Source organism: Panthera tigris, chromosome X, assembly GCF_018350195.1.
Source record: "Panthera tigris isolate Pti1 chromosome X, P.tigris_Pti1_mat1.1, whole genome shotgun sequence".
Classification (NCBI taxonomy): domain Eukaryota; kingdom Metazoa; phylum Chordata; class Mammalia; order Carnivora; family Felidae; genus Panthera; species Panthera tigris.
The window spans coordinates 126,841,619-126,855,371 of NC_056677.1; the positions used below are offsets into that span (position 1 = coordinate 126,841,619).

Sequence of the window (13,753 nt, forward strand, 5' to 3'; positions counted from 1 at the left end):
TACATAATGTTTTATCATCTTTTTGGTACATATTCATTTGTTAATTGAAAGAAATATTTATTAAGCACTTACTACAGGCCAGGAACTATATACATTAGGGATATAGTGATGAATAAGATAAACAAGGTCTCTGTCCTCAGCGAGTTTGAAAATTAGTTGGAAAACAGATAACAAAGACATAAATGTACAAGACACTTCCAGAGATACTGCTGGAGTTCTGCCAGGTTCTTCTTTACTCACTTTCCACAAAAATCCATCACTTGTAAGTACAATAAGTTTCTGGTTATAAAGGTGAATATATGCTTATATAGGATGAGACTGGTTTTTATTCCCCAGAAATTTCCCTTTGAGAGTTTATGTCCAGAGAGGCCTTCAGCGTAAGAGAAGAACTACAATCTGACATGCTCTTCCCCGCAGACAACAGAGGTGTGAAGGACGAGAGCGTGGAGTGGCCTAGCACTCGTTACTAAGCTGTATGAATGTAGCAACAATCTGTGTTGGATTTAGGCCATGTCAGTGTTTTTGCTGACAGCTGATGCTGTCAAAAGCCTTGCAGTGGTTACCGATGGAGAAGGAAGACGAGAAAGTGAAAGCCACAACCATCCCAAAGGCGCCTCAGTGGTTTGAGGATATGTGTACCAAGAGAGATTACTCGGTGGTATTCAGATGACAGTACAAGTGTTCACAAAGCACACAGAAACATGTTCAGCTCACACATGGTAACTGCATCTATAAATATATATTCACCACTACAGTTTAGTAAGCACACTTAAAATTTTGGGCAATGGTAAGTAAAGGCACTTTTTAGAGGAAAGACTTTAAGTTAAATACTTGATGCGCTGCTGTCATTAAAATGCCTTGCAATTACTAACATCGCTTGGACCATTCAGTATCCGCTCCCACGTGAACACATGAACAGCGAGCAAAGGATCACAGCTGTTAGTAAGAGAATAATATAAATAGCTCACCTGGATTTTCCATTGACATGAAGACAGTTTCTCCTGAGAATGGGAATAGGGTAAGTGTGTCTTCATAGACCATCTTGTGTTTGAAGGTGTACCCAGAGAAGAAGACAGACAGGAAGTCAGTTTGTGCTCCAACGCTTAGAATGTACCAGTATGCCACCTCATGCAAACAAACTGACAGCTGCAAGTTGTCAAAAACATAGCCGTTGATGCCTGCAAACCAAACGGTAACAAGACATTTGATTTATTATTTGGGGTTGTCGTGATATGATGAGAAATAATGACGGGTTAAGCCCATTACCTTATTCCCAAGGAGAGGTAGCGCTATACTTTCCATAACAGTACATCGCTAGTACTTGGTCGCCTAGCTCCCAGTCGCAAAGCGAGAAGACTCATAGACTTTAACCCTCCGTGAACTGGAGAGGGAAATGCTACAAAAGACGGCCTTGATTTATACAATTGGAATACCGGCTGCCAATTAGATAATTGTATTGTAGCAATGTTAAAGTTTTTCAAAAAATATCTGTACTCATAGTGAATGCAAAATGAAGTATTATGAGATAAAACAGGATGATGTCTGCAACCTGTTCCGAATTGGAAAATAAGCAATAAAAGTATATGGAGAAAAAAGAGAATGATACAGTGAATAAGGAAAAATATTAAAAATTAGTGAATCGGGGAGCCTGGGTGGCTCAGTTGGTTAAGTGTCCAACTTTGGCTCAGGTCATGATCTCGTGGTTTGTGAGTTCAAGCCCCGATTTGGGCTCTGTGCTGACAGCTCAGAGCCTGGAGCCTGCTTCGTATTCTGGGTCTCCTCCTCTCTCTGCCCCTCCCATGCTCATGCACTGTCTCTGTCTGTCTCTTGATAATAAATAAATGTTTTTAAAAAATTAATGAATCTGGGTAAAAGGTATATGGGAGTTCTCTATAATATTCTTGTAGAAGTTCTGTAAGTTTGAAATTATTTCTAAATAAAAAGCTAAACAAAAGTAACAGTGACTTTCTTCTATAAAGGGAATCATTTCTGAAAGCCTCTTCCATACATCTATCTATCTATCTATCTATCTATCTATTCAATAAGTGCCTGTCTATTCTGCAGAGTGGTTCACAAATCTACTAAGCAATGCTCAGACTCTAGCTGAGGGCAACTAAGCGAGAATCAAATTTCTTGCCCTACAAAGCATTAAAAGATATTATAAGTCTATTGTAATTGAAGGTGTGGTCATCCACAGGTATACGTGAATATGTCAATCAGAATATAGAGTCCAGAAAGAGATACAGATATACATGGGAACTTAATATGTGATAAAGGCAGCATTTCAAACTGGTAGCAAAAGAGAAGGAGCTATTTGCTAAATGCTGATGGAAAATATGACTATTCATTTCTTTTTTTTTTAAAGTTTATTTATTTATTTATTTTGAGAGAGAGAGAGATCATGTGAACAGGGGAGGGGCCAAGAGAGAGGAGAGAGGCAGAATCTCAAGTAGGCTCTGTACTGTCAGTGTGGGCCTGACGCAAGGCTTGAACCCACGAACTGCGAGATCATGACCTGAGCCGAAACCAAGAGTCAGATGCTTAACTGACTGAGCCACCCAGGCACCCTGAAAATATGACTATTCATATGGAACAACAAAAGACTCTGAATAGCCAAAACAATCTTGAGAAAGAACAAAACTGGGGGCATCACAATGGCTGATTTCAGGCTACACTACAAAGCTGTAGTAATTAAAGTAGTACGGTACTGGCACAAAAATAGTCATAGACCAATGGAAGAGAATCAAAAGCCCAGAAATATATCCTTAAGTATATGGCCAACTAATATTTGACAAAGCAATCAAAACTATTCAATGAGGGGGCTCCTGGGTGGCTCAGTCGGTTAAGTATCTGACTCTTTTGGTTTCAGCTCAGGTCATGATCTCACAGTTTGTGAGACGGAGCCCCACATCGGGCTCTGTGCTGACAGCAGGGAGCCTGCTTGGGATTCTCTCTCTCCCTCTCTCTCTCTGCCCCTCCCCTTCTCACACGCTTGCTTGTGCTCTCTCTCCCTCTTTCAAAATAAATAAATTTTAAAAAAGAATATTCAATGAGGAAAGGGTAATGCCTTCAATAACTGGTGCTGGGAAAACTGAATAGGCATCTGGAGAAGAAAGAAACTGAACCCTTACACCCTACACAAAAATTAACCTGAAATGCATTAAAGACTTAAACATAAGACCTGAAAGTGTAAAACTCCTACAAACATAGGGAAAAGGCTCCTTGACATTGGTTTTGGTGATGATTTTTCTCGATATGACACCAAAAGCACAAGCAACAAAGGAAAAATTAACAAGTGGGATGACATGAAACTAAGAAGCTTCTGCACAGCGAAAGAAACAATCAACAAAATGAAAAGGCAGCCTAAGGAATAGGAGAAAATATCTGCAAATCATTTATCTGGTAAGGGCTTAATATCCAAAATATATAATGAACTCATAAAACTCAATAACAAAAAAAAAACTCTGATTTTTAAAAAGGGCAGAGGAAGGTGTCCCTGGGTGGTTCAGTTGGTTAAGTGTCCAACTGTTGATTGGTCAATGGGTACATGAAAAGATGCTCATCATCATTAATTATTAGGGAAATGTGATCATTAGTAAAATAGATCAGACAGAGACAGAAAGACAAACAGTGTATGATTCCACTTATATGTGGAATCTAAGAAAGCTGAATTCATAGCAACAGAGTATAATGGTGGTTACCAGGAGGGTGGTGGGGGAAATGGGGAGATGTTGGTCAAAGGGTACAAAGTATCAGTTATAAGACAAATAAGTTCTGGGGATCTAATTTACAGCATGGTGATTATAGTTAATAATACTGTATTATGTACTTGAAAGTTGCTAAGAGAGTAGATCTGAAATGTTCTCACTAGAAAAAAGAAATGATAATTATGTGACATGATGGAGGTGTCAGCTGACAGTATGGTGGTGATCATTTTGCAATATATAAGTATATCAAATAAACATGTTGTACACCTTAAACTTACACAATGTTATATGTCAATTATATTTCTGGAATATCTGGAAATGAAACAAGGCAAAGAACAACCTCAGACTTTGTATGAAGGGCAGTATTTTAAGAGTAATCTTCCCCAGGGGCACCTGGGTGGCTCAATTGTTTGAGTGTCTGACTCTTGGTTTTGGCTCAGGTCATGATCTCATGGTTCATGGGTTTGAGCCATGCATCTAACAGCTGAGAGCGTGGAGCCTGCTTGGGATTTTCTGTCCCTCTCTCTCTGCCCCTCCCCCCTCTATCAAATAAATAAAACTTAAAGAGCAATTGTCCCCAAAAGTAAATAGAAGTGTGCACAACTTCCAAAATAGTAAAGGAAAAAGATGGAGTTTAAAAATAGCTTAATCAAGAAAGCAACAAAGGAGAAAAAAATGAGAAATTCAGAAAAAATAGGAAACACAAAATCCGATAGTACCAATAAATCCCATGCAATGGGCTACATGCCCCCCGTAGGAGAGAGATGGTCAGATTGGACTTGAAAAAGTAGAACATGTATTCCTTCTCTAGACTTGTATTGCTACATTTTCTTGACATAACTTACATAGTTTTGTTTTTGAAACAAAGTGGGAATAAAGTGATAGAGATATAATTAGAAATACTGAGGAAAGAGCCCTAGCCCAGAATGATTAGAACATATCACATTGCCTTGAAAACATATCACTCTCTACATATACATATATACATGTCTATGCTTTCTCTCTTGTGGTCATTATTTACTTTACAAAAATGAGGTCATATTACATATACTTTTTCTGCATCTGCATTAGGTTATTCAACAATACTTAACAGAAATTGCTTTAAGTAGGTGGGTACGGCTCTGATCCATTCTTTTTAATGGCTTCATGATATTTCATATTATGGGTGTGCCACAATATATTGAAACATCCCTCTAATGATAGGCATTACCTTTGACTTTAGTTTATTTGTTTTAGGCACTATAAACACTACTACAATACATCCCTGTACATCTGTCCTTATGTACTGGTGTTTTACTCCCATGAGATATATCCCAGCAGTAGGAATGTTGGATCAAAAGGTATATATATTTAATTCTAAAAATTTACATAGTAAAATTGGTTCTATTTGGAGCACAGTTCTGTGAGTTTCAGCACATACACCAATGTGTGTAGCCACGAGGACAATCAGGATACAGAACATCTCATTCAACACAGAAAACTCCATTGTACTGGAGCCCTTCATTGCAAAGAGTCAAGCTCTGGCTCCACCCAAGCTCTGACAACCACTATTCTATTTTCCATCCTTCCCCAGAATGCCCTTGTAAATGAAATAACACAGTATGTCACCTTTTGTGACTGGATATTATCACTCAGCTTAATGCCTTTGGGGTTCATTCATGTTTTGTGTATCCATGTTGATTCTGTTTTATTGCTGAGTATTCAAGTGTGTGGATGTACCACAGTTTGTTTAACCATTTGCCTACTGTGGGACATTTTGATTGTTTCTAAGTTTTTAAAAATAAAACCTGGCAGATTTGTTCCCCAGGGGTCCATTTTCAAGAAGCTAAAGGTGAAGGTGGGAAAGGAGAGGTCTCCTCCCCGTTTACTTTCTCCCTCATTGTGTTTTCCCCAGGGGATAGAAATGGTGTGGACCCCCAAACCTACCCAAATAAAATCCCAAAAAACTGAGTTTCCAAAAAGTTACAGCATCTTAATTCCTCATATTAAGGGGAAAGGAGCCAGAGGGAAGGAGGTCCCTGGTTTGGGGGGAGACTCCCCTAGTTTGGTGGGATATTCCTCCCCACTTTGAATTGCTGGCCCAAATGGAACAAGCAAGGGCTACAGCATTCAAGTTTCATCAAAGCCACACATTTTCCTCCCCTGCCTGACCCAAAGATATCCTACATTAAATCTGCATTCATTTCTTCACTTGTAATATGCGTGCTTTGAAATCTTTCTAGCTTCCTTCCCCAATTATCTGCTGTTAAGGAGTTTCAGTCATCCAGTGGGACAGACAGGGTGAAATGTGCTCATTCCATCTTAACCAGAACCAGAATGGCAAATGCATATATTTTTAATTTTAATGGTTTCAATCAGATCTGTTTCAAAATACTGTACTACTTGTGTACTACCATTGCATGAGCATACCCTTGTGCTCACAAGCCCACGAGTAATAATTGTGTTACTGTCTTATCATTTTGCCAGTCTGATAGGTAGCAAGTGTCACAGCATTGGTATTCTATTTTGCATTTTCCTGTAGTGAGATTGAAATTTTTAAATTATATTGTTGACCATTCTGATTTGTGTGTGTATGTATAAAACACACACATGTATGTGTATATGTAATAGGCTGAACTGCGCTCCTCCCCAAATTCATATGTTGAAGTTCTAACCTCTAGTGTCTCCGAATGTGACTGTGTTCAGAGATCAGGTGTTTAAACGGGTAATTCATCAAATGAGGTCTGAGGGTGGCCCTAAGAACATGAAGTTTGTACCCAGACATGTGCATGCACAGAGGAAAGACCGTGTGAGGATACAGAAAGTGGCCATCAACAAGTCAACAGGCCCCTTCTGCTGACACCCAGATGTCAGATCTTTAGCCTCCAAAACTGTGACGAAGTAACTCTCTGCCATGAAGTCACTCAGTCTGTGGTCCTTTAAAGGTTAGGGTAGGCCTTGCAGACTAACACAATATATATATGTGTTCACATATGGTTATATAATCATGGAGAAAATACGTTTTAACATGGGCTATTAGGATGTGGAATCCTTAGTGGGAAGGTATAGTTTGGGAGGAAATGGAGAAATAAAAGGGAGGAGGCAGCCAAATAAACATAAAAAAATCATGTTGTGTACCTTAAATATATATAATTTTTATTCATCAGTTCTACCTCAATAAAGCTAGAAAAAAAGATTTCTTTTTAATGTACAGAGTCTTGATTAATTGGACTATAGCTAGCAATGGGTTTACATGTCTAAAATTGCATTCCCTTTGTAGTTCATGTGTAACTTACCAATTGAATGCATTAAAATAATTTTTAAAATTTTAGTTTTAGGAGCACCTGGGTGGCTCAGTTGCTTGAGCGTCTGACTCTTGATTTTGGCTGAGGTCATGACCCCGGGGTCCTGGGATTGAGCCCTATGTCAGGCTCTGCACTGAGCATGGAGCCTGCTTAAGATTCTTTTTGTCTCTCTCCCTCACTTGTGCTCTCTCTCTCTCTCACTAAAAAGAAAAATAATAAATAAATACATACATAAATACATAAATAAATAAATACAATCTTAGTTTTAAGTAATCTCCACACCCAACGAGGGGCTCAAACTTACAACCTTGAGATCAGACGTTGTATGCTCTACCAGTGCCCCACATGCATTTTATATTAAGGATGGATTATGCATATTTGGATAAATGAAAGTTGTGTCTTATTTGATTTATTCCTTCAGAATAAGGTTCTCTGAATGCTTGATATCTTCTAAAAGACAAAAGCGTATGCATTATATGATCACATTTATGTACTTACAGAAAACTTTGTATGTTCATATGTAACAATTTTTAAGGAAATAAGACTCTTGCCTGGCATATCAATTAATCTGGACATCCATTTGGTGGCTTCAGTTTTCCTTTATCCATCACCCACTGGACTCAAGTGCTGCTTTACTTACTGTGCATGATGTTAGAGACCTGGAGCTCCGGGTCGTGGGGCGGCACTGCATCTGCATTCGGGAGGAAGCGCTTCATATTCTCTGTGAGGTACCAGCTTTGGTTCTCATCAAATATAGAAAACAGGATGACGTTTCTCTTGTCTGACATCATCTGTTAATTGTACATATTGAAAGAAAGAAATGCTATGAGTCTTGTTAGGTAGGAATTAGCAGTCTGCACGAAGTGATGGCATACATGTGCTATATCTATACTGAATCCTTTGGTTCGATTCCATTTCTCCCTAAGGTCACTATTATGGCACATACCAGGGCTTGGGGTGAGGAGTGGTTGCTGCAAACAGTGAGTATATGTTTAGAGCAGATGTGCCCTCAAGGCAAGAGGGTGACTGGACCCACCAACTTAGTTTCTTCTGGACCCAAAGTCAAATGCTGAGTGATTTTTTGGTACAGTCTGCAGCCTCATTTCCTCCAAGTTCAGATTAGAGGATTTTCATTCTTTAAAGACTCAAGTGATTATTCAGTGTTTTTCTTAAACAAGTTAGTCAAATCAAGTAAGATTAATGCCTCTCCTAAAATCCCAACAGGCAAGTGTCCTTCCACAAAGCTACCAATCTATAAAAAAATAAAAACAGAAAACAGAAATCAAATAACAAAGTTAAAATGGACCATAAAATGTTAACTAACACAAATATCTTAACTTTTCTGTTTATTTAAAAAAAATTTTTTTAACGTTTATTTTATTTATTTTTGAGACAGAGAGAGACAGAGCATGAACGGGGGAGGATCAGAGAGAGAGGGAGACACAGAATCTGAAACAGGCTCCAGGCTCTGAGCTGTTGGCACAGAGCCCGACGCGGGGCTCGAACTCAGGGACCGCGAGATCATGACCTGAGCCGAAGTCAGACGCTTAACCGACTGAGCCACCCAGGCGCCCCTCTGTTTATTTTGTTTTAACATTTATTCATTTTTGGGAGACAGAGACAGAGCACGAATGGGGGAGGGGCAGAGAGAGGAGACACAGAATCCGAAGCAGGCTCCAGGCTCCAAGCTGTCAGCACAGAGCCCGATGTGGGGCTTGAACTCACGGACCGTGAGATCATGACCTGAGCCGAAGTTGGATGCTTAACTGACAGAGCCACCCAGGTGCCCCTTAAGTTTTCTGTTTAAAAGTTTTAAAGTTCTTTTCAGAAAAGCAGTTTTTATATGAACCAAAATTATGAGTTAGTACTTGTTAACTGAATCTGTTAAGACTTAATGTGTGAACTTCACTAGTAGGTGTAAATTTCAATTTGCATAACCTAGCACTACAGAAACCAAAATGCTGAGGGGAGAATGCTGGAAAATATACAGGTACATTTCAGTCCTTTTCCAAAAACTAGTAGAAAAACTATAATTATGAAAACAAAATTCAGGGCTGGTACTTGACCAAATTTTTGCCTCTTCGATTTGTGTGCCACATGTTTTAAAATTCACATGCTTTATTCCCTAAATAAATGAAATGTTCTCAGACTAGTACAAATCCTATGTTTCATACATAACCACATGGACATGTAGTCAAGCCTCAGCAGTATGGCACTGAGTTATTCTGGATCCAGGCAATGAGTTTTTGACAAGCATTAGGCTTTTCTTATTCAGACAACTCAACCTTATTTTTTTTAAAGCAGCGTAAGTGGTCTAAATTTTCAACATTTCTGAAAGATCTTATATCTTTTCCTGTATTTTGCTCGACAAATATTTATGGAACCCCTACTACATGCCATGCGCTATGCTAGACGCTGCACATATGTTAATTTTGAGTCACCTGTGATGAGACATCCAGGGGAGAAGGCTACACTATGATATACGTTTGTGGGGCATCTAAATATGCGTGGTAGCTCAGCATGTAAAAATGAGCAAGACCACCTATAGAAAGTAGAATTAAATTTTTTTAAGTTTTATTTATCTAAGTAATCTCTACACCCAATGACAGGCTCAAACTCATGACCCTGAAAGTCACATGCCCTTCTGACTGAGCCGGCCAAGAACCCCCAGAAAGTGGAATTCTAGGCTGGGAATGAGTATTATAGAAATGTTCTAGAGCCCAGGCTCTCCTATCCCTCGAGCAGGCAAGTTTATTACACCAAACTAAATTCAATAACAGCTGTGAAAACCCCAGCTCATTTCTTTTATTGGCCAATATTGCAAACTACTGTTTTTTCTGGAGGCTATTAGGGGACATACACTGAGAGAGTATAACAAATATCTAGAAGTTCATATTCATCATCGGTCCATCAAACCCAGGGCTTGGAAAGAGAAGAACTCACCTGGTTTCCTCTTTGATCTACAGATCCTTTGTAGCATATGAGGAGAGGGCCAATGAGTCCTGAAGCTAGATCTCTCTCTGGATTAATGAAGCTCGAGTAATATCGAGTCAGGCACCGAGGATCTGATTTAGTCGGCCCATCTTCTACAGTCACTGTCCATTTATACTTGAATATCTCTCCTGGCATAATTGGCATATCTTTCAAATGTTTCATACCTATCCATACCCAAACCACAAAATCTCTTGATTAGATTATAACAAACCACATTTTAGTAAATCATGTTGTTATTTCAAGGGCTCTACAAATTTATATGTACATATCACGTTTCTCAATAAATTGAGACTAAATTTTCACCTATTATAAGTTTAATATTCATGCAATTGTTTTACAGTAAAAGTGGATCCAGGACTTCAAGTTATGTTACAAAGCTGTAGTGATTAAAACAGTATGGTACTGGCACAAAAACAGACATATAGATCATTGGAACAGAATACAACACCCAGAAATGAACCCACAACTATATGGTCAATTAATCTTTGACAAAGCAGGAAAGAATATCCAATGGGAAAAAGACTGTCTCTTCAACAAATGGTGTTGGGAAACCTGGACAGCAACATGCAAAGCAATGAAACTGTACCACCTTCTTACACCAGACACAAAAAATAAATTCAAAATAGATTAAAGAGCTAAATGTGAGACCTGAAGCCTATAAAAATCCTAGAAGAGAGGACAGGCAGTAACCTCTTTGACATTGACCATAGCAACTTTCTTCTAGGTAAGTTCCCTGAGGCAAAGAGATGAAATAAAAAATGGACTGTTGGGACCTCATCAAGATTAAAAAGCTTGTGTACAGCAAAGGAAACACTCAACAAAACTAAAAGACAATTGATGCAATGGGAGAAGATATTTGCAAATGATTTAACAGATAAGGGGTTAGTATACAAAATCTATAAAGAACTTATCAAACTCAACACCCAAAAAGTGAATCATCCAACTAAAAAATGGACAGAAGACATGAACAGACACTTCTCCAAAGAAAACATCCAGATGGCCAACAGACACATGAAAAGATGCTCAACATCACTCATTATCAGGGAAATACAAATCAAAACCACATTCAGATACCACCTCACACCTGTCAGAATGGCTAGTATCAAAAAGAAAAGAAATAATGGGTGTTGGAGAGGAGGTAGAGAAAGAGGAGCCCTCTTGCACTGTTGGTGCAAATGCAAACTGGTGCAGCCACCCTGGAAAACAGTATGGAGGTTCTTCAAAAAATAAAAATAGAACTACCCTATGATCCAACAGTTGCACTACCGGGCATTTACCCAAAGGATACAAAACACTAATTCAAAGGAATACATGCACCCCTATGTTTATAGCAGCATTATTGACAATTGCCAAGATATGAAAGTAGCCCAAGTGTCCATTGATAGATGAATGGATAAAGAAGATGTGATGTGTGCATGTGTGTGTGTGTGTGTGTGTGTGTGTGTAAAATGTAATATTATTCAGGTATAAAAAAATGAAGTCTTGCCACTTGCAAAGAGATGGATGGAGCTAGAGAGTATTATGCTAAGTGAAATAAGTCAGAAAAAGACAAATACCATATGGTTTTACTCAAATGTGGAATTTAAGAAAACGAAAAAAAATAGGGGAAGAGAGAGAGAGAGACAGAGAGAGAGAGAGAGAGAGAGAAACAGACTCTTAACTACAGAGAACAAACTGATGGTTACCAGAGGGGAGGTGAGGGGATGGATGAAATAGGTGATGGGGATTATGAAGTGCACCTGTCGTATGAGCGCCGGGTGATATATGGAAGTGTTGAATCACTAAGTTGTACACCTGAAACTAATATAACAGTGTATGTTAACTAACTAGAATTAAAATAAAAACTTTAAGAAGCAAAAAAAGAACTTAACAGGTCTGGGGCACCTGGGTGGGTGGCTCAGTCGGTTGAGCGTCCGACTTTGGCTCAGGTCATGATCTCGTGGTTCGTGGGTTCAAGCCCCACATTGGGCTCTGTGCTGACAGCTCAGAGCCTGGACCCTGTTTCAGATTGTGTCTCCCTCTCTCTCTGCCCCACCCCCAATCATGCTCTGTCTCTCTAAAATAAATAAGTGTTAAAAAATTTTTAAAAAAGAAATGAACAGGTCTGTCCACCATTACATAGAATAGATATTATTAAATGTTTATAATAAATAACTGAAAATCTATGAAGAAGAAAAAATACCAAGTGCTTAAAGAAACAGAGACATCCAAACCACAGTGGTAAGCTACAGTTGGTAATCCAGTTGACTCTGAGAATTTCAGGCCTGAATATATTCCAAAGGACTGCTCACTGAAGATTTTTTATGTTTATTTATTTTTGAGACAGAGAGACAGAGCATCAGTGGGGGGAGGAACAGAAAGAAAGGGAGACACAGAATCCGAAGAAGGCTCCAGGCTCTGAGCTGTCGGCACAGAGCCTGACGTGGGGCTTGAATTCAGGAATGGAGAGATCATGACCTGAGCCGAAGTGGGACTCTTAACTGACTGAGCCACCCAGGCGCCCCTGCTCACTGAAGTTTTAACTCACATATTGTATAAAGAGATGTGGTATCCAAATAATGCTGCAACAAACATAGGAGTACATATATCTTTTCAAATTAGTGTTTTCATTTCCTTTGGGTAGATACTCAATAGTGGAATTATTAGATTATATGGTGTTTCAATTTTAAATTTTTTGAGGAACCTCCACACTGTTTTCCACAGTGGCTGTACCAATTTACATTCCTAACTAATAGTATATGTGGGTTCCTTTTTCTCTACATCCTCTCCAACACTTGTTATTTTTCATCTTTTTTATTTTAGCCCTTCTAAGATATAAGGTGATATCTCATTTTGGTTTTGATTTGCATTTTCCTGATGATTAGTGATGTTGAGCATCTTTTCATGTGTCTGTTGGCCATCTGTATGTCCATTCTTTGAAAAAATGTCTACTCAGGTTCTCTGCCCATTTTTTTTAATTGTATTATTTATATTTTTTGGTGTTGAGTTGTAGAAGTTCTTTATATGTTTTGGATATTAACCCCTTATTGGGTATATCATTTGCAAATATCTTGTCCCATTCAGTAGGTTGTCTTTTTGTTTTGTTGATGGTTTCCTTTGATGTGCAGAAACTTTTTATTTTGATGTAGTTCCAACAATTGTTGTTTCGCTTTTGTTTCCCTTGCCTGAGGCTCAATAAAAAAACACAGGAAACAGTAAGTATTGGCGAGGATACAGAGAGAAAGGAACTCTCATGTACTGTTGGTGGGAATACAAAGTGGCATAGCTACTGTAGAAAACAGTATGGAAATTCCTCAAAAAGTTAAAAATGGAATTACCATATGATCCAGTCATTCCACTACTGTGTATTTACCCAAAGAAAATGAAAACACTAATTGGAAGATATATGCACCCCTATGTTTATTGCAGCATTATTTACAATAGTTAAGATATGGATGCAACCCAAGTACCCATCAATAAATGAATGAATAAAGAAGATGTGGTACACACACACACACACACACACACACACACACACACACACACAATGAATTATCACTCAGCCATAAAAAGGAATGAAATCTTGCCATTTTCAATGACATGGATGGAGCTAGAGAGTGTATAATGTTAAATGAAAAAAGTCATTCAGAGACAAATACCATATGATTTCACTCATATGTGGAATCTAAGAAACAAAACAAAAGAGCAAAGTGAAAAAGAGAGGGAGAGAAACCAAGAAACAGACTCAACCATAGAGAACAGACTGATGGTTACCAGAGGGGAGCTGGA

The 13,753-nt window shown here is 38.6% G+C and overlaps 1 protein-coding gene across 1 annotated transcript in view; it reads right to left on the bottom strand.

Moving 5' to 3' along the window:
* F8 (coagulation factor VIII) overlaps window positions 1–13,753 on the bottom strand; it is a 117,041-nt gene that overhangs the window by 51,238 nt on the left and 52,050 nt on the right. The window contains exons 11-13 of the mRNA XM_042974082.1: window positions 9,935–10,149; window positions 7,632–7,782; window positions 969–1,178 (exon numbers count right to left, since the gene is read on the bottom strand). Of these exons, the coding sequence (XP_042830016.1) occupies window positions 969–1,178; window positions 7,632–7,782; window positions 9,935–10,149 (576 nt within the window). The remainder of the gene's footprint in view (window positions 1–968; window positions 1,179–7,631; window positions 7,783–9,934; window positions 10,150–13,753) is intronic.